The 26,077-nt window shown below is 36.6% G+C and overlaps 1 protein-coding gene across 3 annotated transcripts in view; it reads right to left on the bottom strand.

Moving 5' to 3' along the window:
* FZD3 (frizzled class receptor 3) overlaps positions 1–26,077 on the bottom strand; it is a 74,457-nt gene that overhangs the window by 26,076 nt on the left and 22,304 nt on the right. For all 3 annotated transcript variants that reach the window (XM_064368753.1, XM_012435336.3, XM_012435337.2), the window contains 2 exons: positions 21,878–22,074; positions 12,811–13,828 (listed from right to left, as the gene is read on the bottom strand). In XM_064368753.1, coding sequence (XP_064224823.1) covers positions 12,811–13,828; positions 21,878–22,074 — 1,215 coding nt within the window. The remainder of the gene's footprint in view (positions 1–12,810; positions 13,829–21,877; positions 22,075–26,077) is intronic.

Here is a 26,077-nt window from a genome sequence, read left to right as displayed (position 1 = left end):
CAAGTAGCTGGAACTACAGGCGTGTGCCACCACACCCAGCTAATTTTTGTATTTTAGTAGAGATGGGGTTTCACCATGTTGGCCAGAATGGTCTCTATCTCTTGACCTCGTGATCCGTCCGCCTCAGCCTCCCAAAGTGCTGGGATTACAGGTGTGAGCCACCAACTTATACCAAGTCTATAGTCACCTAAAGCCCACATAAAAATGAACTATTGATCAGGTTCATACAGAGTCTGTCATACAACTGGTAAGTGACAACAGTTCTTGAATGGAAGTCTTCTGATTCCCACTTCTGTGTACTTTTTAACTATACTACACTACACTGCTTATCAACCTTTACTGTTATTAGGCTTTGAAAAGTCACCTACTTGCCCTATCAAATATAAAGGATTATTATGTGATAGAAATTAAGACAATGTAGCATAGGGACAGAAAAACAGACCCTAGAATAGAACAGCAAAACAAATTTCACATATGGGAACTTGATATATGACTAAGGCAGTATTATACATCAGTGGAGAAAAGATGAACTAGTCAGTCAATGGTGCATGCAACCTAGATCCGACACATGCGCAGTTCACAACAGGATTTGTGACCCTATGAGAAACTAATGCTGCTGCTTACCTGTCAGGAGGCTCAGGCAGTAATGCAAGTGATGGGGAGTAAATACGGATAACGCTTTGCTGCCTCACCCACCACTCACCTCCTGCTGTGTAGACCTATACTGGTCTGTGGCCCGAGGGTACAGGATCTCTGCTACAGTACATAATTATCATATTCCTTAAGGTATTTTTTATTTTTACTAGGTTTCTCCATATTTTTTTAAAGGGACAAGAGAGTAAGAACTAAAAAATAACTTCGATAGTCACAGAACGATCTGATTTCCATGTTTATTTTCTCCTCCTAGGCTATGAACTCCAGCAGGGCAGAGGCTGTATTTTATTCACAGTTGCTGGTTCTCCAGCAACTATCAATATGGCAGAATAGTACATATATAACAAATGGTTTTGAATTAATGAATCAATTTTACAAAAAGGGAAAAAACAAGTTGTGGTTTATGGGAGAATAGTTTCTAGATTCATTTATTTTTTTATTTATTTATTTATTTATTTATTTTTTTAGAGAGAGAGAGAATGGGGAGGAGGAAAAAGGAAGAGAAAGAAAGAGAGAGAATGGGGAGGAGGAAAAAGGAAAAGAAAGAGGGAGAGAGAATGGGAGTATTGCTTTCTTGCCCAGGCTGGAATGCAATTTAGTAATGGGTATTGAAAACCTCTTTTATACTGATAATTATATTTAATGATGTAGTCAGGAAGGAATAAGGGAAAAGGTAACAAACAAACAGCCAACCAATATTTCATTTAAACCTATGAAATGCTATGTGATTACTGAGGAGTGATTTACTTCCAATTATATAGTCACTTTTGGAATAGGTGTGAGGTGGTAATGTATGTTTTGTGTATTTGAAGTGGAGAGTTCTATAAATGTTTCTAGATTCATTTAATATTAGACCTTACAGATTATTCAATCCCCTAAAATTTTAGAGATGAAGAAATTATAAACTTAGTCACTAGCCTAAACACACAAAACTAGTTAGAGATACAGCCAGAACTAGATGATGTCTCTCCAAATACTTACACCTGTGTTTTCTGCATATGAAGAGGGGTAAAATGATGTTAAGTCTGCAGGCTTTGGAGTCGGTTCACATCCCAGCTCTGTAACTTACTATATGACTTTGGGTAAACTGTATAAATATATGAGACTTAGTTTCCTAATTGGTAAAAGTGAGTACAATGTAACTTACTGGGCTAATGTGAGGATTAAATGAAATGATGTGTATAAATTGTTGAGCACAGGACATGACACACAGCATGTAACTTAAAAAAACTAGAGGCTGGGTGCGGTGGCTCACGCCTGTAATCCCAGCACTTTGGGAGGCCGAGGCAGGCGGATCACGAGGTCAAGAGTCCAAGACCATCCTGGCCAACATGGTGAAACCCCGTCTCTACTAAAAATACAAAAAAATTAGCTGGACGTGGTGGCATGCACCTGTAGTCCCAGCTACTTGGGAGGCTGAGGCAGAAGAATTGCTTGAACCCGGGAGGCGGAGGTTGCAGTGAGCCAAGGTCACGCCACTGCACTCCAGCCTGGTGCCTGGTGACGGAGTGAGACTGTCTCAAAAAAAACAAAACAAAAAACTAGAAGCAACTATGATTATTAAACTATGTTGCCTCTACTCTACTATTCTCATAAAATACTGAAATTATTTCCTTAAATTGGTGTGGTAATGCCTTCAAAGATTACTGGAAATATGCCTTATTGACATGTGTTTATTATACTGATATATTAGAATTCATTTTTATTTATTTACTATAGTGACAACATACTAGATTATACAAAATTCTTTTTTTTAGCGGGGCAGGGACAGAGTTTCACTCTCATTGCCCAGGGTGCACTGCAATGGTGAGATCTCGGCTCACTGCAACCTCTGCCTCCCAGGTTCAAGCAATTCTCCTGCTTCAGCCTCTTGCATGCTGGGATTACAGGCATATGCCACCATGCCTCTAATTCTTTTGTATTATTAGTAGAGATGAGGTTTCATCATGTTGGCCAGGCTGGTCTCAAACTCCAGACCTCAGGTGATTCACCCACCTCGGCCTCCCAAAGTGCTGGGAATACAGGCGTAAGTCACCATGCCCAGCCTATATTGAATATTTTTAATATTATTATGCAGTAGAGTAAAAGGATGATCCTCAAAAGTAGCAATGATAATCCAACAGTGACAGTTTATATGGGACAAAAAAATGTCATAGGTCACCAACCACTGTTATAAAAGAATGATCAAACATGACATAGAGTAATGCTTGCTGCAGATGAGGGGTCAACAAACTACAGCCTGGAGACCAAGTCACAATGCCTGTTTCTACAAATAAAGTTTTATTGGAATACTTCCTTCCATTATCTGACATACTGTCTATGGCTGCTTTTGCACCACAGCAGCAAAGCAGAGTAGTTCCAAGAAAAACCAATGGCCAGCAATGCCTAAAATACGAATTAGCTGATTCTTTACAGGTAGTTTGCCATGCCCTACTGTAGATAACGGCAAGTACACTGAATTTTTTCTTAAAAATGTGTAAGCTATTTGCATACCAGGTATTTCTGTGTTAAGACTTATACTAAACACACAACTTAGGTTATTCTGTATAACAGAGGCCAGAAAAATAACTTGCATATTTTATCATATTTATTCAAAAGTGTCATTTGACAGCATTTTACAACCACTACATAACAGTATGAACAGTTTTTATAATAGTCTATGTTTCCTTCATATTCTATTCTGTAATATTTTCTGGCAAAACAAGAGATACAGAATATTTTTTCAGGGAATTCTCACTCTTTTCCTCTATGACAGAAACTAAACGATTTTGAGGTTTGGCCCTAGGAAGTCATACGCAGGCAGGATACTTACCAATTTAAGGATTAGTAGCAAAAAAAAAAAAAAAATGGTTAGTAGCACTACATGGTTTATAAAAAAAAGAACTACTCATTGTCTAATGTTGGAAGCGTAAAACATACCCATTTCCCTCATGGTCCTTTCATAAACAATTCTGATTCCTTTCGGAACTGCCTGGTAAAGGGAAAGACTCATCAGAAAATGAAGCTAAAAATCATAACAAATCAGATTTAATGTTACTCTGCTATTTTTGTATTTTTCTGAATCAAGACTAGATAAAAAAACAGCAGATGGGATGCCTTTTGTGCTCAGAAGAATAGAAATAATATTTTTTGTTTGTTTTCTATAAAGTTTTTCTTTTTTTTTTTTTTGAGACAGGGTCTCCCTCTGTCGCCCTGCAGTGACACGATCTCGGCTCACTGCAAATTCCACCTCCTGGGTTCAAGTAATTCTCCTACTCCAGCCTCCTGAGTAGCTGGGATTATAGTGCATGCCACGACAGCCCAGCTAATTTCTGTATTTTTAGTAGAGATGGGGTTTCACCATACTGGTCAGGCTGGCCTGGAACTCCCAACCTCAGCTGATCCGCCAACCTTGGCCTCCCTAAGTGCTGGGATTAAAGGTGTGAGCCACTGCGCCAGGTCTACAAAAATAATTTTTAAAGAATTCTACAAATGGCTCTAATGTGAATTTGACAGTCTTGGCTAAGCTGCTTGTACTGTGGTAACACATTTCTGTTACTGAAATAAAAGTTCTAGTGTCAAAATTCCTTGGGACATACTGCATTAAATTAGATGGATCAAACAGATTAAAAAAATGAAGGAGCATTTTAGGAAAGGAAGGAAACATGCTTTTCAAAAACCAATGTTTAAAAGAAAAAAATGATGACTCTAATACAGAGTATAGGATAATCCTTTTTAAAACCTCAAGAATTATGTATTTGTAGTAATAAAAGTTAACATCAAAACCTTACTTTGGGCAAAGCACTCTGGTAAGAGGTTTAAATTTCTCATTTAATCTTCATTGCCACCCATGAGGTAGCTATTACTGTATTCAACATATTAATTTCTTAATTTTTTTTTAAGAGGCAGGGTTTCACCATGTTGGCCAGGCTGGTCTCAAACTCCTGACCTCAAGTGATCCACCTACCTCAGCCTCTCAAAGTGCCGGGATTACAGGCATGAGCCACCACGTCTGGCCTATTTTCTGCATTTTATATGAAGAAATGGTAGTAACAAGTCATAAACCCAGCCTGTTTGACTTTAAAGCTCACATTTTTAATGAATATTATACAAAATTCAAATTCTTTTCCAGAAATAACAAGAATCTTTGAGAAATGTAACTCTTTCATAGGATGCTTTGAGAGTCTTAGAAGGCACTAGAGAAAATTATTATTAGAAGAAAAAACCTCCAAATATCTACAAAATTACTAATATGTTATTTAAAAATACACAATACAAAAAAAGTATTCTAGAAATAAACTTCAGTTTTTAAACTGTGAAATAAATATTACTCTGATTATTGACTATTTAATAATTAATTTACAATTTAGGCATTCAATACTGCTTTTCAAGTATTATTTAATAAACATTAAAACTGAGTGTTCTTGCTAAAAATGGTTACATAATATTTTAAAATCTAAGCAGTGACATCAAAAACAAAGAGAGGGTGAAAGACTGTCATAGCCAAGAGGAGGCCAAGGAGATATGACTACTAAATGTCATCTCCTGGGTGGGATCTTAGAACAGAAATAGGACATTAGATAAAAACTAAGGAAATGTGAATAAAGTATAGACTTCAGTTAATTATAATGTATCACTATTGGTTAGCCAACTCTAACAGATGTACCATAGTAATATAAGATGTTAACAACAAGGAAAACTGGTACAACGCATATGGGAACTCACTGTGTTATCTTCACAATTTTTCTGTCAAGCTAAAACTGTGCTAAAACCTAGAATTTTATTTAGAAAACAGCAAAAAAGCCAGTAAAATTGTTTTCTGCAAGAACACTCATTTTAAAGATTTTAAAATACTTTATACCCAGCCAATTTTTCTTCAAATTATGAATTTACATTTATGTAATTTGCACTAAACCCAATTGGTATTTTGAAAAACTGTGATAAATGACTTCACGAACTGATTTTTCAAATATCTGAAAGCTTTTGTAATATGAGAGATGACTGTAAAGCAACCTAGCTGGTTTTTAAGCAAATATATTAAAATGTTTTCTCTTTCTAAGTCATCTGAGGAGACTGCTCCATCATTGCTTAAAACATTTAAAAAAACTTCTTAATAGGAATTATCATCAGAGCCTACTAAGTGTTCTTTTAGGCGCACTCAGTAATAGCAGATCTTATTTAAGTATGTGTGGATATTACTTCAATATAAAAATTTCACATCAGTGGTGCTCAATTCACAATTCTCTGTAAGATTCCTCTAAAAGAAAATTCTGAACAAAAATATTAATATCCTAATATCTGAATATTAAAAAAATCAAAGTGGGGCATATTATTGTATGATTCCATTTATATGAGATACCTAGAATTAAATTCATAGAGAAAAAGTAGAATGGTAGTTGCCAGGGAATGTGGAGAAGAATGGGGAGTTATTGTTTAATGCGTGCAGAGTCTCAATGATTGATTGAATGATTTTAATTGAGATAGGGTCTTGCTCTGTCACCCAGGCTGGAGTGCAGTGGTGCAATCACAGCTCTCTGAAACCTTGACCTCTTGGGCTCAAACTATTCTCCTGCCTCAGCCTCCCAAGTAGCTAGGATTACAGGCATATGCCAACATGCCTGGCTAATTTTTATATTTTCTGTAGAAATGGTATCTTGCCATGTTGCTAAGTCGTCTCAGTTTGAAAAGATGAGAAAGTTACTGGAAATAGATAATGGTGATGGTTGCACAATGTGAATTTACTTAATGTCACAGAACTGTACACTTAAAAATGGTTAAAATGAGAACGTATACATAATGCATATGTGTATGTATGTGTGTGTCTATTAACTACAATTAAAAACACAGGTGGCTGGTCCTATACTTTGTAAGCTACAGTTCAGATCGGCTATAGTTTGTTGACCCTTAAGCCAATGTAACTGTGTAAGCCACATTATTTCTTTCCACTTTAAATGCTTCTGCATGACAGGAATGAAAACATGTTATCTATTTGAAAAGGCTGTTGTGGATATCATTAATCACAGATTTTACCCACAATGAAGTCTATACAAGTAAGAGTTCATAGTACTTTATCTTTTTTGAACAGGCCAGGTTTAATTCAACATCTATGTACTCCAGCAAGACTGGAAAGCGTAAGAATCACAAAGGAATTCATGGGACTCACATATAGAATTAAACTTTAGCCACACCAGCACTATCTTCCAGAACAGCCTCTGAATTATTATGCTAAAGAGAAAGGAAACCCTGGGGAAAAAATACACATTGGAGGGTATTTTTTTTTTTTTTTTTTTTTTTGAGATGGAGTTTCGCTCTTGTTACCCAGGCTGGAATGCAATGGCGCGATCTCGGCTCACCGCAACCTCCGCCTCCTGGGTTCAGGCAATTCTGCCTCAGCTTCCTGAGTAGCTGGGATTACAGGCACGCACCACCATGCCCAGCTAATTTTTTGTATTTTTAGTAGAGACAGGGTTTCACCATGTTGACCAGGATGGTCTCGATCTCTTGACCTCGTGATCCACCCGCCTCGGCCTCCCAAAGTGCTGGGATTACAGGCTTGAGCCACTGCGCCCGGCGGGAATTTTTAAAATGTATCCAAGTGTTATTAACTCATGAGATGTTAGGGTAAAAAAAAATCCTTTTCCATCAACTTTGTGAAGGGACCTTTCTGTGAAGAACAAAAGGCCAAAGATTCCCAAATTTCAATAAATAAAGGTTCTCAAAAAAAAAAAAAAAATCGTAAAGTTGCTTAAAGCTAAGTTCAGGAGATAGAATGAGTGTGAACAACCAATCTAGTTAATAACGTTCTTTTAAATTAAATTTAAAGTAACTATTAAATGTATTTTTTAAATTAGAAAATATTGACAATAAATGAGTTAAGCTTTCAATTCAACAATCTAGAAAAACAAAGTAATTCTAAAAAAAGCAGCAAGAATGAAATAAGACCAGAAATAACTGAACTAAAAAGATAATCTTTGATGGGTGCAGTGGCTTAGGCCTGTTATCCCAGTGCTTTGGGAGGCCAAGGAGGGACAATCCCTGAGGCCAGGAGTTTGGAACCTGCCTGGGAAGCATAACAAGACCCTGCGTCTACCAAAAAAAGAGAAAAAGGAATAACCCTTTAACAAGACTAATCATGGGAAAAAAAGAACATATATATTAGGAGCAAAAACTAAAATTGTAAAAACATTTTAAAAATTAACAAATTTATGCCAATGTATTTGAAAAAGTGGATGAAATAATGTTCCAGAAAAATATAAATGACCAAAAAATGCCTCAAGAATAAAAGACCTGAATACAACCATTAGTATTAAAGAGATTAAATAGTAACTTACAAAAACCTACTTTCTTAACCAACTTCTTTCCTTTTACTTCAAAGATATGAGGACAGAGTTTCACAGGATGATGCACAAATACTTTCCAAGAGTAGACAGCTCTTATCTGAAATATAATAACTGGAAAGCAAGTGAGACAAATTTGTCCCTGTTTGCAAACAACAGGATTTCTAGAAAGAATATCTAAGAAAATCTATACACAAACAGAACTAATAAGAATTCATCAAGGATGTCTGAGATAAAACTGATACACAAAATCAATCAGGCCAGGCACAGAATCTCACACCTATAATCCCAGTCTTTAGAAAGCCAAGGTGGAAGGATCACTTGAGACCAACCTGGTCAACACAGGGAGACCCCATCTCTACAAAACATGAAACAAGTTAGCCAAGCATGGTAGCACATGCTTGTGGCCCCACCCACTTGGGAGGATGAGGCAGGAGGATCACTTGAGCCTGGGAGTTCATGGTTACAGACAGCTATGACTGTGCCACTGCACTCCAACCTAGGCAACACAGCAAGATTTTGTCACAATAAATAAATAACTTTTTAAAATGGCATGCCTGTACACTACAAATAACCAACTTAATGAGTAAAACTTAAATAAATAAGAATATATTAAAACTCACTATTGCAAAAATGGCAATGTTCCCCAGATTTATTTATGAATCAAAAACAATTTCAATCAAAATCCTGACAAAATCAGTGTTTTTCATGGACACTGATTCTAAAATTCATACAGAAGAGCAAAGCACCAAGGATAGCTAAAATAGTTTTGAAGAAGAAGAAGAAGGTAGGGAAGATGTGGAGTTGACACATGACAAATGAGTCTAAAAATGAAACTTGAGCATGACTGAGGTTGCACTACAATGGAGAGAGATGAAATATTTGGTAAAAGATGGAGAAAGCTGCACCTATGCAACAATCTTGCATGTTCTTCACATGTACCCCAAAACCTAAAATGCAATAAAAAAAAAAAAGATGGAGAAAACACATGTCCACATGGAAAAATAAAACTATGTTCCTTAGAGCATTCACAAAAATGAATTTTATGGAATTAGAGATATGAATCAAAAAAGCAAATTGTAGAAACTGATAGAAAAAAATACAGCAGGCTATTTTAATGACTTTAGCGACAGGGAAGGATTATCTTAAAACACAAAATACAAAGAAAACACAAATAAACTGAAAAGACAAAACACAAAGCAGAATATCTGTAATGCAAATGACTAACGAAGAATTAATACCAAGAATATTTAAACAGTAAAAAGCAAATAACCTAACAGAGCAATGGACAAAGATAACAAATAGGTAAATCACAGAGAAACCCCAAAAGGCCAATAAACATACCAAAACACATTCAACCTTACTAATAATAAGGGAAAGGTAAACTACTACAGAACTGAGATATTATTTCAAAGGTTGGCAAAAATTTAAAAGCCTGACAGTGCCAAAATGGGGACAAAGAGGAAATTCACACTCTTGGTGTGAATACTCACACCACTTAAAATACTCACACCACAAATTAAAATAACCACTTGAGTTGAAGATGCTTATGGCCTACAATGCAAAAATTCCAATAGAAACTCTTGTTTATATGTGAGGAATAACGATGTTACAAGAATAATCACTGAAAAATGGCTTATAACAAAAAATTAGAAACAACTATATAATTCATCAGTAGATGAGTGAATACACAATAGCATACTCCACTGCAGTTAAAACAAATTATCAGTACACGTATCAACATGTATATTCTCAAAAACACAAAACTGAGTTAAAAAATGAGCTACAGAATGATCTCACATGCATTTTAAAAACTCGCCTAACAGCAAATTTTATGGATACATAAACACTCAACAACAGTATAAAAATATTCAGGAGAATGAAAAACAGCATAATTATGAGAAGGGTTTCTCTAGGGAGGGAAATGGAAGAGGAATGGGAATATGGAAAGGAACAGACGAGGTATCAACTGTATTTTTATACTAGATACATGGGTAAACAGACAGATATAGGTAGTTGCGTTGTGAGTACATGGATATCTATTTTCTACATCTCCATATATTTGAAACATATTATAAACTTCCTTTATATTAGTAAAAGGAAACATTAAAAAAATGGAGTTGTAATATTAACATAAATGCATTTCAAAAACAAAATATTGAGTTAAAAAATTTAGTCAAAGACATATGTATAGTGTGATATAATTTATATACTGGGTAAAACAAACATTTTTTACAACTACCTATGTATTGACAATTGTATAGGCTTTCATGGGAATGAACAACTCCAAATTCACCATGATGGCTATCCCTGGGGAGTGAGTAAGAGGAACAGGATTAGGGAAGGGTACACTGAAGTTCCAACTAAATCTATAATATGACTTTAAAAAGTCTGAAGCAAATATTGCATTTTATAAAGCTTAGTACCGGATGGCTTTTAAAAAAAACATATTTATACATGTGTATATATGTAAATAATGGTAGGAACAACAATAATAAATAGGCAACAGCAAGTAAGTATAGAGCCAACATTTGAGCACTTATTATGCAATAGCCACACTTCTCCCATCCAAGTACTAACCAGGCCTGACCCTGCTTAGCTTTCGAGATCAGAAGATATTGGGAGCATTCAGGAAGCAGCCACGCTTCTAAGTACTTACATGCATAACCCTAAAAACAACCCTAGGAGGCAGATTCTGTTACTATCCTCATGCTATGAGGAACTGAAGCAGTGAGAGGTGAAATTCATCCAAGGTTATAAAGCTAAGTAACTAATGATAGTAAGAAAAGAAGCCAGGACTTCTACTCCAGTTTACAGTTTAATAACTAAATTATTATTATTTGCTATTCATTTCTGCATGTTGGAAATATTTCTTTAAAAACACTATTAATCCCCTCCTCCCCACCCCACATATATATATTTCAGCATAGCTCAAACTGGTTCTAAAGATGCTAAAAGAATTCTAGGAACGTTTTGAAAAAAGCAGCATCCCAACTACTCTACTAATTTATATGTCTGAGGTTTGATATTTTTTAAGACCATTACTTCGTTGTTAAACATTATTTCTTCAAGAGCCCTAAAATAATAATTTGAAGTCCTAGAAAACTGACATGGGGAAGCCTAAAATATAATTCAACATCTCTCTCTCAGAGACAAAATTTGACTATTTACCTTTAGGTCTGAAAACTCATATTAGAGCTTTTAGTAAGCAATTCTGGCAAGAAATTGAATGGAATTTCAATTATTATTTTTTTCTAGTCTCTAAGTTACAAATTGGTTTATTTTTTAAAAATCAGTAGCAAATATTACACAATGATAAAATATCATTTGTATAGGATAATTTATACCAAAATAAAAGGGAAATTGGCATTCTCAGTGATCAAAAATGTATCAGCATTTATTATGTGCTAACCCCATACTCCTTGTAGCAGTAACCATTACATTTCTTAAATGTACATTTCTGTTACCATGTCTTAAAAATGTCCCTTTTTCTCAATCTATATACCCACATTCTCATTACTATCATCTACTAATCTACAGAATGTCTTCAAAAAACAAAAAAGTTCACTGTCTAGTAGTAGGGTAAATAGACTAGTAAACAAAAGTTCTCTGTAATATGTAAGTACTTCAATAAAGGTATTTAAAAATATTAGAGTAACATAAAGTTGGAGGAGATGGAAACATAGCTTGTGCACTTTTGTAATAGGAAATCTGGAAAATGAACAGGTGACACGATATTAGAGTACTCTTTTAAGAAAAATTGTTTTAAAAGACAGAAGAGAGGCTAGCATGGTGACTCACGCCTATAATACAAGCATTCGGAGAGGTCCATGAGGGAGATCACTTGAGGCCAGCAGTTTGAGACAAACCTGGGCAACATAGTGAAACTCCATCTCTTAAAAATAAAAAATAAAAAATTATCTGGGCATGGTGGTGCATACTGTAGTCCTAGCTAATTGGGAGGCTGAGGCAGGAGGATTGCTTGAGCTCCTGGAGTTTGAAGTTACAGTGACCTATGATTGCAGCACTGCATTCTAGTAAGACCCTGTCTCTAAACAGTAATAATAAATATATATAAGAAGATAGGGTAATAGTAGGAACACAGGGTCTAGAAGTACTAAAGATGGGAGAGAGAAATACTTAGCATTAACTCCTCTGATCTATTTTCCTTGACTACATTTATCTAAGACTAAATCCCAGCTGTTCATTTACTACTCATGAACAAGTAACTTAACACTGCAAAGCTTCAAATAAAATACTAGATGTTTAAGAACTCTAAATTATAGAGAGAATCTGAATAAACGATCTCTAAAGTTCTTTCCAGTTTTGAAATTCCATAATTCTAAGACTACCAGAGACTCTGAACTCTTTAAACTCAAAAAGAAATCACAAAATATTCAGTATGCAAAGAAGAAAAATCAAGACCATTAAGAGTTTTTATAATTGCATCTTGTTATTTTTGCAAAACTGCTGTTAATAAAACAATTAACTTCTATCAATAAAATTCCCATAAAAGACAGCATGTTTTAATAAATGCTGGTAAAGTGCTTCTCCCCCACAAACCTGTAGACTTCTGAAAAAAACAAAAAAATCAACAATGGAAGTAAACTGCTTAAAAGCTCATAGTGTAGATTTGTAAGTCATCTTTTAAAATGAAGATGTCTATCAAATATATGTATTACATATTTACTATAACATATTTGTTATCTTCCCCTTAAAATGTCAACGTACAAGCTGAAGGTTCATGAGGTTTCAAAAAAACAGCTGATATTAACTCATTATAGTAGTATGTTTGTTTCATTATCACACATTCTGAAATTTGTAACAAGGTTTCCCTTACCTGATACGGACATGGAATGTGATATTCTCTGCAGCGTTCTTGTATCCACGTTGTTTCCCAGATGCCACGGTAAGCTTGTTCATAAAAGTAGCATCCAATTACAACCAAGAGTGGTACGAGATAAAGAATGCTGAAAACACCAATCCGGATCATAAATTTCACTAATTTATCTTGGTTCTCCTTTTCTAATGGAATCTCAATTCGAACTCTATTTAGGGATATAATGCCAGCTAAGAGTAGAGAAACCCCAACTACCACATACAGGCAGAGGGGAGCAAGAACAAAATATCTCAATGCATCAACATCGTAGAGGCCAACAAAACACACGCCACTGATATTGTCACCTTCAATTTTATTCATCGCTAAAAGGATGATAGTTAGAGTTCCGGGGATGCCCCATGCACTGGCGTGAAACAGCAATGCTTTCTTCTCAATAGCTTCACTACCCCACTTTGGCACAGCTGCTAAAAACCATGTGATGGTAAGAATTACCCACCATACACTGCCAGCCATAGTAAAAAAATAGAGTACCATAAAAAGCATGGTACAGGCTTTATTATGAGATCCTTGTGTCACTGTGGAAGCCTTATATTGTGCAGGGATGGATGCATTGCAGGCTACTCGATCCTCTAGCAAAAATCCAATGAAGAAAATTAATGATACCATCATGTAGCAGACTGCATAAAATATAATAGGCCTTTCAGGGTAACGGAATCTTGTGACATCAATCAAAAAGGTTAAAAAAGTAAACAACGTGGCAGAGAGGCAAATGATTGAAATCAATCCTATGAAATACCGAGCAAATGACAGTTCTTCTCTCCTAAAGTACATATTTGGACAAGGAGGTGAACAATCACGCACGTGCAGAAAAGAATAACCCAGATCAGGATCAATTTTTAACTCTCGGGGACACCAAAAACCATAGTCTCTCTGCACTGCCACTGGGGTTCCTTCAGTTGGTTCTCCAGCTAAATTCAGATCTACAAGTCGAGGATATGGCTCGTCACAATCTGGGAACCTGAAAAACAAAACAAGATGAGAACTACTTTTATTTACAGGGAAATCTACCATGATCTAACAATTTGGATTTCCAAATTTGGCACTGACAACCTTTTTTTTTTTAAAGGAGAAATTGTTCACATTTAATCACAAAGAAACATTCAAGCATACCATCAGAAATTACTCAATTTAACCACAATTTATGCTTCCTCTTTTAGCAAATATATTTATGATAATATGACTTTCTGCATATAAACATTGTTTCATTCATTTTACAGGCATTAAAATTGAAGCTAAGTACAATAATCTACTTTTATATCATTTATCATCTATTTGTCACGTTTGAAGTTTCCATAACCATATATTTTATTGCACAATTTATCCTCATAATCAAAGTACAGCTAAATTATGAGCATTGTGTTTTCTTTAGCCAAGTAGAACATGCTACATATCAGATTTCATCGTGTTCCATGTCCTGCTTCTTGTCAAGATTTGGTTCTACTACTCTGTCAATTTCTCCTGGCTTTTGAGCAATTTTAAGTACCATTTTGCTTTTATATCCAAGTCTGTCATCACCAGAGTATATTCATGGAGCACTTTTGTGTTTACGGCATTGAATTCAGCAGATAACAGAACTGTAATTCCAGCTACTAGGGAGTCTGAGGCAGGAGAATCACGTGAACCTGGGAGGCGGAGGTTGCTGTGGGTCAAGATCGTGCCACTGCACTCCAGCCTGGGTAAGAACAGCAAAACTTCATCTGGTATTTGGGGACAGGCCTTCCCAAAGAGAGAGGAGAGAGGAAGGTGTATAGCTTTTTCTCATCCCAAATTCTCTCTGTTAAGCCGTTCATTTCCTCAGCCCCAGCTTTATCTCAAGCACAGTAGGATTTACTAGAAAGTCACTGAGTTAAACTCCAGGGCCTTCACTTGCACAGCCCCCTTCCAAGGCCATGAGAGGGACCCTCACAATGTGTTGATACTTTCATAGCTTTTATAAAATTTGCAATAATCTAGCTGGGTGCGGTGGCAGGTGCCTGTAATCCAGCTATTTGGGAGGCTGAGGCAAGAAAATCGCTTGAACCTGGGAGGCAGAGGTTACAGTGAGCCAAGATCATGCCATTGCACTCTGACCTAGGCGACAAGAGTAAAAGTCTGTCCACAGTCTGTGGTCAGGTTTTCTCCTTTTTTCTCCGCTGGAATGAATGAAGTTTTCTTCTTATTTTGCTGTTTACTCCCCATAAACACACACAAACACATACATACAAATATTTATCTACTCTAAATATTCTATGATCATGCCAATAGAAAGTAGATGAAAATGAATATAGTCTTCTTCTCAAGAGCTTTTAAAAAATGCAACTCTGTTCAAACTTGCTAGCTCTCTATTTGCTTGCTGGTTTATCACCCACAGACTATCAATTTCTACCTAAGATGCAGGTCACTTCTCTTCAGCCTGAGTGCTCATTGTGGCCACTCAATACTTTTTTTTTAAGGAAACATCATAAGCAATGCAGGTGGCACAGAATGTAAGGCTCCCCAGCTAACCCCTGAACATGCTGAGCTCCCTTTCTCTTTGTCCCACTGCCTTGACAACAGTGCCACGAAGCAGACTTTATTGTGTTTCTCTCACTCGTTTGCCTGTCAGAGGATCGACAACCTTATTTATTCCTGGAGAGCAAATGTAACATGATGTAGAAATAAAGTAAATGGTGATATCTTCTTTGTGGTCCATACAACTAGATTTTCGACAGTTGAGCAAAAAATGCTAGTTGTATGACTTGAGAAAGTATGATAGACTCCAGACAAAGAAAACAAGGTTGTGTTGCAGACATTTATGCAACTAAGGAGACCACTGTCTTCATCTTCAATTTTTTTTGCCAATATCTGTTTCTAAGACTTTAGAGTCCAGTAACTAGCTGTTTACTGTTCTATATGCATCAAACAGTTTCTTAGAAACTAGGAGCATAGAGTGCATTGTTTACCAGACACATACATAACCTTATGCTGTAGCTGATTAATATCTTCAAATCTTTTTAATTTTCTAATACAAACCATTTTCTTCACAGAGAATTATAAAGCCAAATGACAGAATGTATTACATTCAAGTATTTATTGGAACCCTGAGTATGCCAGAAGCTAAAAAGATAAAAATACAGGATCTCTATCCTTAAATCCAGAAGGAGACACATACTTATAAACACAGCATACACAAAATATAGTAGTGTGACACTCTGCTAGCAATTAAAATCTATATAAGGTACAAAAATGATAATGATAAAGACAAAGATTAATTACATAAGGGGAAGGAATGATGAAAGACTTCACAGAATAAGTCCCCAATACAGGATTTTAAATCAGTATTAGCAGTATGCCAACTGGCATTCTAATAAGCAAATACAAGCATAGGCATAGATGTTCAAATAGGGTGTGTTTGGTATTGCTGGAACATAAAGTGTTTACGACTTGTGGCAAGAGAAGAGACTAGAGAGGTAAGCATGTTGCAGAAATATGTGTGTGTGTGTGTATTAATATACAATTTAAAGCCATGCAAACACTACATATATCCCATGTTATACAATAGTAATTTATCTATAGATATACTTGCATATCTAACTGCCAACTCAATATATACACTTAGATATCAAATAGGCCCCTCAATCTTCAAACCTTCTGAAAAAAAATTCTTGACTTCCACTCCTCTGGTTTCCCCATTTCCATAAGTGGTTATTCTATACCTCTAGTTGCTCAGGCCAAAAACCTTGGGGTTATCCTTGGCGAGCCTTATCTTTCACATACACATCACAATCTACCAGCATTTCCTGTGATTCTACTTTGTGATGTATCAAGAAACCAACCTCTTCTCATTTCCTCCCCTACTGGTGCCCAGTCTGAGCCATCAATATTTCTTCGCTGGACTTCTAGAGATGCCTCCAACTGCTCTCCACTTCCACACAACAGTCAAAGTAATCCTTTAAAGACATGTTGCTCCTGTGTTCGTGATCATGCCTCCTCTTCTGCTTAAAACTCTCTAACGGCTTCTCATCTCAGAGTCAAATTCATATTCCCTACCAGAGCTACACAGACCCTCAGCCCCAGTACTTTTCTCATCTTATTTCCTTTCATTCTGCCTCCCTCACTTGGCTCCAACCACTTTGGTCTCCTGTTGTTCTGTGAATTTATGAAGCATGCTTCCATTCCAGAGTCTCTGTACTTGATGCTCTGTTTCCTCTGCCTAGACTGCCCCCAGGTATCATCATTTGTTTTCTCACTTCATTCAAGTCCCTGGTGCAAAGCCTCCATATCAAAAAGGCCTTCTTCAAGGACTCTACAGAAAACAGAACTGCTTTGCTCTCCTATATTGTATCCCTATCGCCTGCTGCATTTGTTCTTATTAGCATTCATTTTCATCTGACTTTGTCCATTTATTTACTACCGCCACTAGAGTTTTCACTCCATAAGAAAAGGAACTCTGTTTTGCTCACTGCTCAACTTCAGCATCTAGAATAGCACACCAAAGACATTCAATTGACAATTGCGGAACTAATGAATATTGAGTGAATATATTCATATAACCCTAAACCACGTAATCAGAAAGATAACCAGAAGCAGTGTAAAAGACAAACTTGAGCTAGGCAAAAATGGGGGCAGGGATACCAGCTGTGCCAAAATGAAAGTCAAATAAGGCAGTGAGAATGAGACAGATAAGAAATTAGTTAGCTAAAAGCAATAAAATGCATAACTTGGATGTGGCAGTTAAGATCAATGAAGAAGGAACAGAAGATAACTTCTAGGGAATAAAAAAGTGAGCAAGGAAATAAAATCAATTTTACATATGTGAAAATTGAGGTGGCTGAGACAAACTGAGGCCAGGATTTCCAATGGCTATTGGATATAGGTTAAAATATTTTTAACAACTGCTGGATATATGCAGGTTTTGAGCTTCGAAGGGAGAGGCTACAGATTTAGATTTAGGAGCCTTCAGTATATAAATAAAAGTTAAAATCAGTGAGATGAGATTATCCAGGGAAAGCTGTAGAATCAGAGAACTGGAACTGAACTCTGGGAAGCACCATTATTCAAGGGCAGAAAGAAAAGGAGGATCCAAAAAGGAAACTGAGAAGGATCGATCTGAGAAATAACAGATCACATAATGGACTGAATCACTTTCAGGAATGGAGGACAGGCTGAGGTTGAAGGAAAGATAATGAGCTCAAGATGGATAACAAGGAAAAACCTTCAACTGTACCTGTATTGTTTCTTAAAAAAAAAATCTGAAGCCAATATTACAAACTTAAAATTGGGCAAAGCTAGATAATAATAGATACGTAAGTATTCACCTTATTCTTTATCCTTGAAATGGTTCAGAATACAAATAGGTAAAATATTATATTACTTTTTTTTCTTTTTTTTTCAGACCCTTCTGTGGTGAGATACAAGTTTAAAGTGAGTGATACAGGCCGGGCGCGGTGGCTCAAGCCTGTAATCCCAGCACTTTGGGAGGCCGAGGCGGGTGGATCACGAGGTCAAGAGATCGAGACCATCCTGGTCAACATAGTGAAACCCCGTCTCTACTAATACAAAAAATTAGCTGGGCACGGTGGCACGTGCCTGTAATCCCAGCTACTCAGGAGGCTGAGGCAGGAGAATTGCCTGAACCCAGGAGGCGGAGGTTGCGGTGAGCCGAGATCGCGCCATTGCACTCCAGCCTGGGTAACGAGCGAAACTCCGTCTCAAAAAAAAAAAAAAAAAAAAAAAAAAAAGTGAGTGATACAGATTTGGCACAAGTGCTGAGGAAAATGAACAGAAATTTTTCTGACCAAGACAAGTGGTTGCAAATATACAACTGCTGTGATTTCAGAATCATTAAATAAATAGCATAATTAATTTGTAAGAAATTAATCAGTCTATTGGAGGTCTAAATAAGTATAGTAGGAAGAATGAGTTGAAACTGCTATCAAACATGTTATTTCAAGTGACAGATCACAACATTTAAGCTAAAGAAAGAAATAAATGAGATCAGGAAGGCCTTATTTAGGATAAAAAGATAAAAATTCTGGGGGTATCCATGAATTTTTAGAACAGGTGCTTTGTTAGTCCATTTTGTGCTGCTATGACAGAATACCTGAGACTGGTAATTTATAAAAACCCAAGATTTATTTCTCACAGCTCTAGAGGCTGGAAAGTCCAAAGTCAAGGGGCATACATCTGGGAAGGGCCTCCTTGGTACATGATCCCATGACAAAAGGGCAAAAGAGCATGGGGGGCCAGGGAGGAAGGGGTCAAACTCATCCTTTTATCAGGAACCCACTCCCACAATAACTAATACTCCTGAGATTATGGCATTAATCCATTCATGAGGGCAGAGTCCTCATGATCTCTTAAAGGTCTCACCTCTCAATCCTGGTGCACTGAGAATTAAGTTTCCAATACATGAACTTTGGAGGACATGAATATTCATGAAACAATCCTCACTGCAGTGGTATTTAGAGGTGGAGCCTGGCCAAGCGCAGTGGCTCAGCTTGTAATCCCAGCACTTTAGGAGGCCAAGGCGGGAGGACTGCTTTAAGGCCAGGAGTTCGCAACCTACCTGGGCAACGAAGCAAGACCCCATCTCTACAAAAATTTTTTTTTCTAAATTAGTTAGACATGGTGGCACGTACATGTAATCCCAGCTACTTGGGAGGCTCAGGCAGGTGGACTGACTGAGCCCAGGAGTTTGAGGCTGTAGTGAGCTATGATTGTGCCCCTGCACTACAGTCTCACAATACAGTGAGACTTTATCTCCAAAAAAGAAAAGTGAAGTGGGGTCTTTGGGATGATTAAGGGATTAATATCCTTATAAAAGAGGCTGCAGAGTGAGCTTGCCCCTCTTGCTCTCTGCCACATGAGGATACAGTGCTCCTACCCAATGGAGGATGTAGCAACAAGGTGCCATGTTGGAAGCAGAGAGCAGCCCTCACTAGAAACACAATCTGCCTGTGCCTTGATATTAGACTCTCCAGCCCCCAAACTGTGAGAAATAAATTTCTATTATTTATAACTTATCTAGTCTGTGGTCTTTTGTTATAGCAGCACAAATAACCAAGGCAACCAGTATAGTAAGCACAAAAATCTGAGAGCTATGGAAAAAGAAAAGGTTGCTATGAAAGTTCCCTTTGTCAGAATTTAAGATTTCAAAGTTAGGCAATCTCAGGGTATAATGAGGACATAAAATAGGTTTAATCCTATCAAAAAAACTTTTTAAAATAAAGATTATGAGATTTCTATGTTGATATATAAGCTATTAAAACAAAAAGACATCTAAACAATAGGTGTTAAATACAAGAAACATAAAACAGAGTTCCTGCCCAGGCAATTCATTATTGTTTTACACCAATTTACAGACTTCTAAAAGAGAGACTAGAAACACTTCCAGGTGTCTGGAGAGAGAAGAGATGAATGGTTAGATGGGGCTAAATAAAAGGGCAGGCCAAATAGGTGAGAAATAGGCAAATATGAGAAAGCAGAACATTAATGAATTGACTACAAGAAGCTACAACAGTAGTCCTCATTTAATATCATAGATAGGTTCTTGTGAACAGTGACTTCAAGCAAGACAACATATAGCAGGTCCTTAAATAACACTGCTTTTTCAATGTCATTTTGTTACAATGTTTATAAGAAAACAAACTGGTATCCATGAGGCTAAGGCAGGAGAATCGCTTGAACCTGGGAGATGAAGATTGCAGCCAGCCAAGATCATGCCATGGCACTCCAGCCTGGGTGACAGAGTGAAATTCCATCTCAAAAAAAAAAAAAAGAAAGAAAAGAGAAAAGAAAACAAATTGGTTTCATTAAATGTCACTTTGCTTAAAGTCACATTTTCCAAGAACCTATCAACAACGTTAAGTGAGGACTTACTGTACATGATTTATTATTTCTCAAGTCTCTAAGTCTCTCCATCTGTCAAGTAACAGTCGCTTTACTTACCTCCAAGGGCTATTGCTGGATAACAAACAAAATTAATTTTAAATATGAAGGAGAAGAGAATGTTGCTTATAATAATAAAAACCTAGAAACAACCTAAATGACCATCAGTAGGAGAAGGCTAAATAACTTAATACAATTGGCTACTATATGGCAATTAAAAGGAATGTACCAAACCTACAAATACAAACACAGATACACATAAAAATGTTATGTTGTTTATGGATATGCATATATATAGTTAAGAGTATAAAAGCAAACATGGGAATGATTTTAAAACAAATTCAACATAAAGATGATCTCACTCCTGGGGAGGAAAGATAATGAGCTCAAGATGTATAACAAGGAAAAACCTTCAACTGTACCTGTATTGTTCCTTAAAAAAAAATCTGAAGCCAATATTACAAACTTAAAATTGGGCAAAGCTAGATAATAATAGATACATAAGTATTCACCTTATTCTTTATCCTTGAAATGGTTCAGAATACAAATAGGCAAAATATTACTTTTTTTTCTTTTTTTCAGACCCTTCTGTGGTAATATTACTAACAATAATGCTCACTCATATGAAACTTTAAGAATGTCAAATAAATCCTCAAAACTTTAAGACATGCTTATAGTCTATATAATGGATGTAATTTGAAGAGTATTTGACATTTTCTGGATTTGGTATGTTAATAAATGACAGAAAAAAAAGAAATGAGAGAACCATCCTACAAGTCTCCATCTAAATCATAAAGGTATTTAAGCCCCTGCAATGATGAAGTAATAAATGATTTTCTTCTCTGTATAATTTTTCACAAATAGCACTATTTTCATAATCAGAAAAAAGGTTTTAAAGGAGGAAAAATCAACTGTCTTGATTACGTAATTCTTAAGTCTTTAAAAAACTTCTTCACAGAAATGTTTTCTTTTTCATTTAGTGCTTCCAAATGTATAAGCAAATAAACAATTCTGAGGCCATAAAACTGCTGTTCAAAATTAATGACTAATATGTACACTTCAAAAATAGTTTTTTTCAAAACAGATGGAAAAGAAGACAAGTAATTTTAAAGATATTGCAACATAAGAAATGATGCGTAAAAATCTATGATTTTCGCACCTACTGCATTCCATATCTTCAGGCCAAGGAACACCAAACATCTCCATGAGCTTCGAGCACTCACTGTAAGCCCGTTGACACAGCCTACGACAGGGAAGTGTGACACGTCCATATTCCATACAAATAGGAGCATAGAGAGCACAAAGAAAAGGCCGGAAATCCCGAGAACAATCCAGATTCACCATAGGGTGGAATGGCTGGGAAAAGTTAAAATTGAATAATTAGTTAAAAAGCTGTAAACAAGTTAAAGCTTTGAATAATACTGCAACATTCTCTTTCATTAAAAGGAAATTCTGAATGTTATTAAATTTTCTGAAGGGGAGTTTTTGGTTTTTTCAATAAAACGTCCCAGCCCTACCCGTGAAGATTCTAATTTAGTTAAATGTGAGGTCTATCCAAGAATCTATATGTATATTTTAGGTATTATAGGTGATATTAATGAAGAAGCAGGGTTGAGAACCACTGACAATATCCATTTTACAAAGAATAAATCCACAAAAGACATGCACCAAGTGTTCAAAAGTGTGATACTACTGGTGATAGGATTATAAGAAATTTTAGTTTTCTTCTTTTAAGCATTCCTTTTTTTTTTTTTTGAGACAGAGTTTCGCTCTTGTTACCCAGGCTGGAGTGCAATGGCGCGATCTCGGCTCACCGCAACCTCCGCCTCCTGGGTTCGGGCAATTCTCCTGCCTCAGCCTCCTGAGTAGCTGGGATTACAGGCACGCGCCACCATGCCCAGCTAATTTTTTGTATTTTTAGTAGAGACGGGGTTTCACCATGTTGACCAGGATGGTCTCGATCTCTTGACCTCGTGATCCACCCGCCTCGGCCTCCCAAAGTGCTGGGATTACAGGCGTAAGCCACCGCGCCCGGCCAAGTATTCCTTTTCTTTTTCTTTTTTTTTGAGATGGCGCCTCGCTCTGTCGCCCAGGCTGGAGTGCAGTGGTGTGATCTTGGCTCACTGCAACCTCTATCTCCCATGTTCAAGCAATTCTCCTGCCTCAGCCTCCTGAGCAGCTGGGATTACAGGCATGCACCACCACGGCCGGATAATTTTTTGTATTTTCAGTAGCGACAGGGTTTCACTATGTTGGCCAGGCTGCTCTTGAATTCCTGACCTCAAGTGATCCACCGGCCTTGGCCTCCCAAAGTGCTGGGATTATAGGCATGAGCCACCATACCTGGACTCTTTTAAGTATTTCAATTGCTAAATCTTCTTCAGTTAACTTTTGTCAACAGGAGAGAGAGGACAATAAATAATAGGAGAAAAAAAGGGAAAAGGAGGGAAAGGTAAGTAATAACATAGTAGTCATTTAGGCATTGAAGGTGGGAGAAGGTCTCTTATTTCGGTTTCAAAGTTTTTTTTATTATTATTATTATTTTTTTAGACAGGGTCTTTCTTGCTGTATCGCCCAGGCTGGAGTGCAGGGACATGATCTCTGCCTCCTAGGCTCAAGCAGTTTTCCCACCTCAGCCTCTTGAGTAGCTCACAGGCATGCACCACCACAACTGGCTAATTTTTGTATCTTTTTTTAAAGACAGGGTCTCGCCATGTTGTCCAAGCTGGTGGTCCCAAACTCCTGTACACCTCAGCTGTCCAAAGTGCTGGGATTACAAGCGTAAGCCACCATGCCTTTTTTATATTTTACAAAACATTTTAAACAGAGTTCTTTATAGTGTGAAATCATATGATAAAACAAAGCTAATGCTGTGAGCTAATATTAAGGAAAAAAATATAGTAGCCCCAAACATAAAACCACAGTAAAATAATCATTACAACCACAGGAATAGATAAAATATCCCAAAGGATGTGCATCTGGGCTTTTGACTATGGAATATTTTCCCCATTTATTTATATAATAGTTTGAGTCATTGCTGATTTTGAACTGGTTAGAGATATTCTCACCACCAGGCCTTTCTAATGTGGATGAATCAACCAATTTGTTTCTACATTGATGTATATTATTTTCCAGAAGCCTTCTATACATAATGCAATTAGAAGATCAAGAGTCACTTAAAGAAACTGGTATCAAACAACTACAAAAAGAATACAATATCTGATATATAACAATAAACTATATGTGACTTTCATTTCTAAGAAAGATAGAGTACTCTGTATAAGACCAATGTCTCCATCAAGAAAACTTAAAGAGAAAAAAAGTTTTAAGTAATCTATTTAAAGCCATTGGAGAGCTGCTAGGAACTTTGGAGGAAATAAGAATTCAAATAGCAGGAAAGCACAAACAAGTAGCCTGATACATACAGCCACTTTTCCATGGAGGCATTTGTTGAACTGGGCATAAGACAAGAGGCTAGGAATCAAGCTTTGCCTAGGCTGTGCTGGAGAACCTGAGAAACCAGCAGAGTTGTAGGTGGTCTTGTGAGGCTATAGAGACAAAATTGGAAAGGAAAGAAACAAGATCTAAGTGAGAAGTGGGAAGGATTGAGCCTAACATGGGGCCAATTTTCTCTCTGTGTATTTGAAAATTCTAAAGCTACACAGGGAAGGATGCTAAGAAGCTAAGCAGAAAGCCTCTCAAGAACAGAGTAGAGATTTTGGCAGTCTTATCAGTCTGAAGAGACATGAATTACAGTTCAACCCCTGCAGAGCAACTCAACATAACAGACTTTCATCTGAGAAGTACTGAAAGACTAACACCCTAATAGCAGAGACAAATCAGAGGGAGGGACTTATCAACACTGCTATGTAGCGTCTACTCAGTTCAGTTCCTGACTGAATTAAAGTGATCTAGTGGCCAGACACAGTGGCTCATGGCTATAATCTGAGCATTTTGGGAGGCCAAGACAGGAGGATCACCTGAGCTCAGGAATTTGAGACCAGCCTGGGCAAAACAGCAAAACTGTCTCTACTTTAAAAAAAAAAAAAAAAAAGCCAGGCATGGTGGCATATGCCTGTAGTCTCAGCTACTTGGGAGGCAGAGGCAGGAGGATCACTTGAGCCCAGTAGTTCAAGGCTGCAGTAAGCTATGACTGAGGCTGCAGTGAGCTATGATCACCAAGTATTCAGCCTGGGAGACAGAGTGAGATCTTGTCTCTAAATAAATAAATAAATAAAAATAAACTGATCTTTTCCCATTTATCTACTAAGCAGAAAAGAGGATTAATCTTTTCTACACTAATATAATGTACCTGGAACCTCACTAATATTTTATAATGTCTAGCACTTAGTAAAAATTACTGGGCATTCCAAGTGGTGATCCAGCTATTGGAGTTAACACACAAGACTGTATGTAATGATGACTAACATCTTCAGTAAAATGAAAGATAAAAAATTCATCAGAAAATCAGAATTTATTATAAGAATCAAATTAAAATTCTATAATTGAAATATATAATTACTGAAATTAAGGACTTATTAGCGATATCAAAAGATAGGACAGGCAAAACAGAAAACAAGATAATAGAAAATATGCAAACAGAAAGAGGGTCACAGATTGCAAAATACAGAAAAGAGCGCAAGAGACATGTAAAACACACAAAAAAGATCTAACACATGTAAATGCAATCTCAAAAGGAGAGCTCAGTAAGAATGAGGCTGAGGCAATACATAAAAGGATGATGGGTAAGGATTTTTCAAAACTAATTCAACACAACCTACAGATTTGAGAAGTTCTGCAAACGCAAGAAGGATAAATACAAGAAAACCTCAGCTAGGCATATATTATTTAAATGACTGAAAAACCAAAGAAAAATATGTTAAGGGCAGTCAGTGGAAAAGAGACATTACCTTCAAGGAAGCGACAGTAACTTTCAGAGTTGACTTCAGAAGACCAGATAACAATGGGATGGCTTATTTAAAAAGCTGAGGGAAAATAAATGCAAATCTATAATTCTCTAGGCAGTAAAAATATTATTTACAAATGAAGGCAAATACACTTTTAGATAGACAAAAACAGAAAAGTTAGTCATCAGCAAACTGCACTAAAAGAAACGCTTGAAAATTCTTTAGACAAAAGGGAAATGCTCTAACATGAAAATTCAAAATGAATTAAGAGCAACAAAAGGGATGACTGTGGGAAAATATAAATGAATACTCTTTGTGCCAACAAAAATAACATCATCTTAAAATACATACAAAATACATGTAAAATTAACATGCATAATAATAAAGTGGAAAAGGTGGAGGGTCAGAAGAGCACTAATGGGGGAATGGTTGAAGTAATTATTTCTATTAGA

Source organism: Aotus nancymaae, unplaced genomic scaffold (assembly GCF_030222135.1).
Source record: "Aotus nancymaae isolate 86718 unplaced genomic scaffold, 86718_ANA_hifiasm-v0.15.2.pri h1tg000079l, whole genome shotgun sequence".
Classification (NCBI taxonomy): Eukaryota; Metazoa; Chordata; class Mammalia; order Primates; family Aotidae; genus Aotus; species Aotus nancymaae.
Note: the sequence above shows the minus strand (reverse complement) of the source record. Positions and strands in the feature narration are given on the sequence as shown.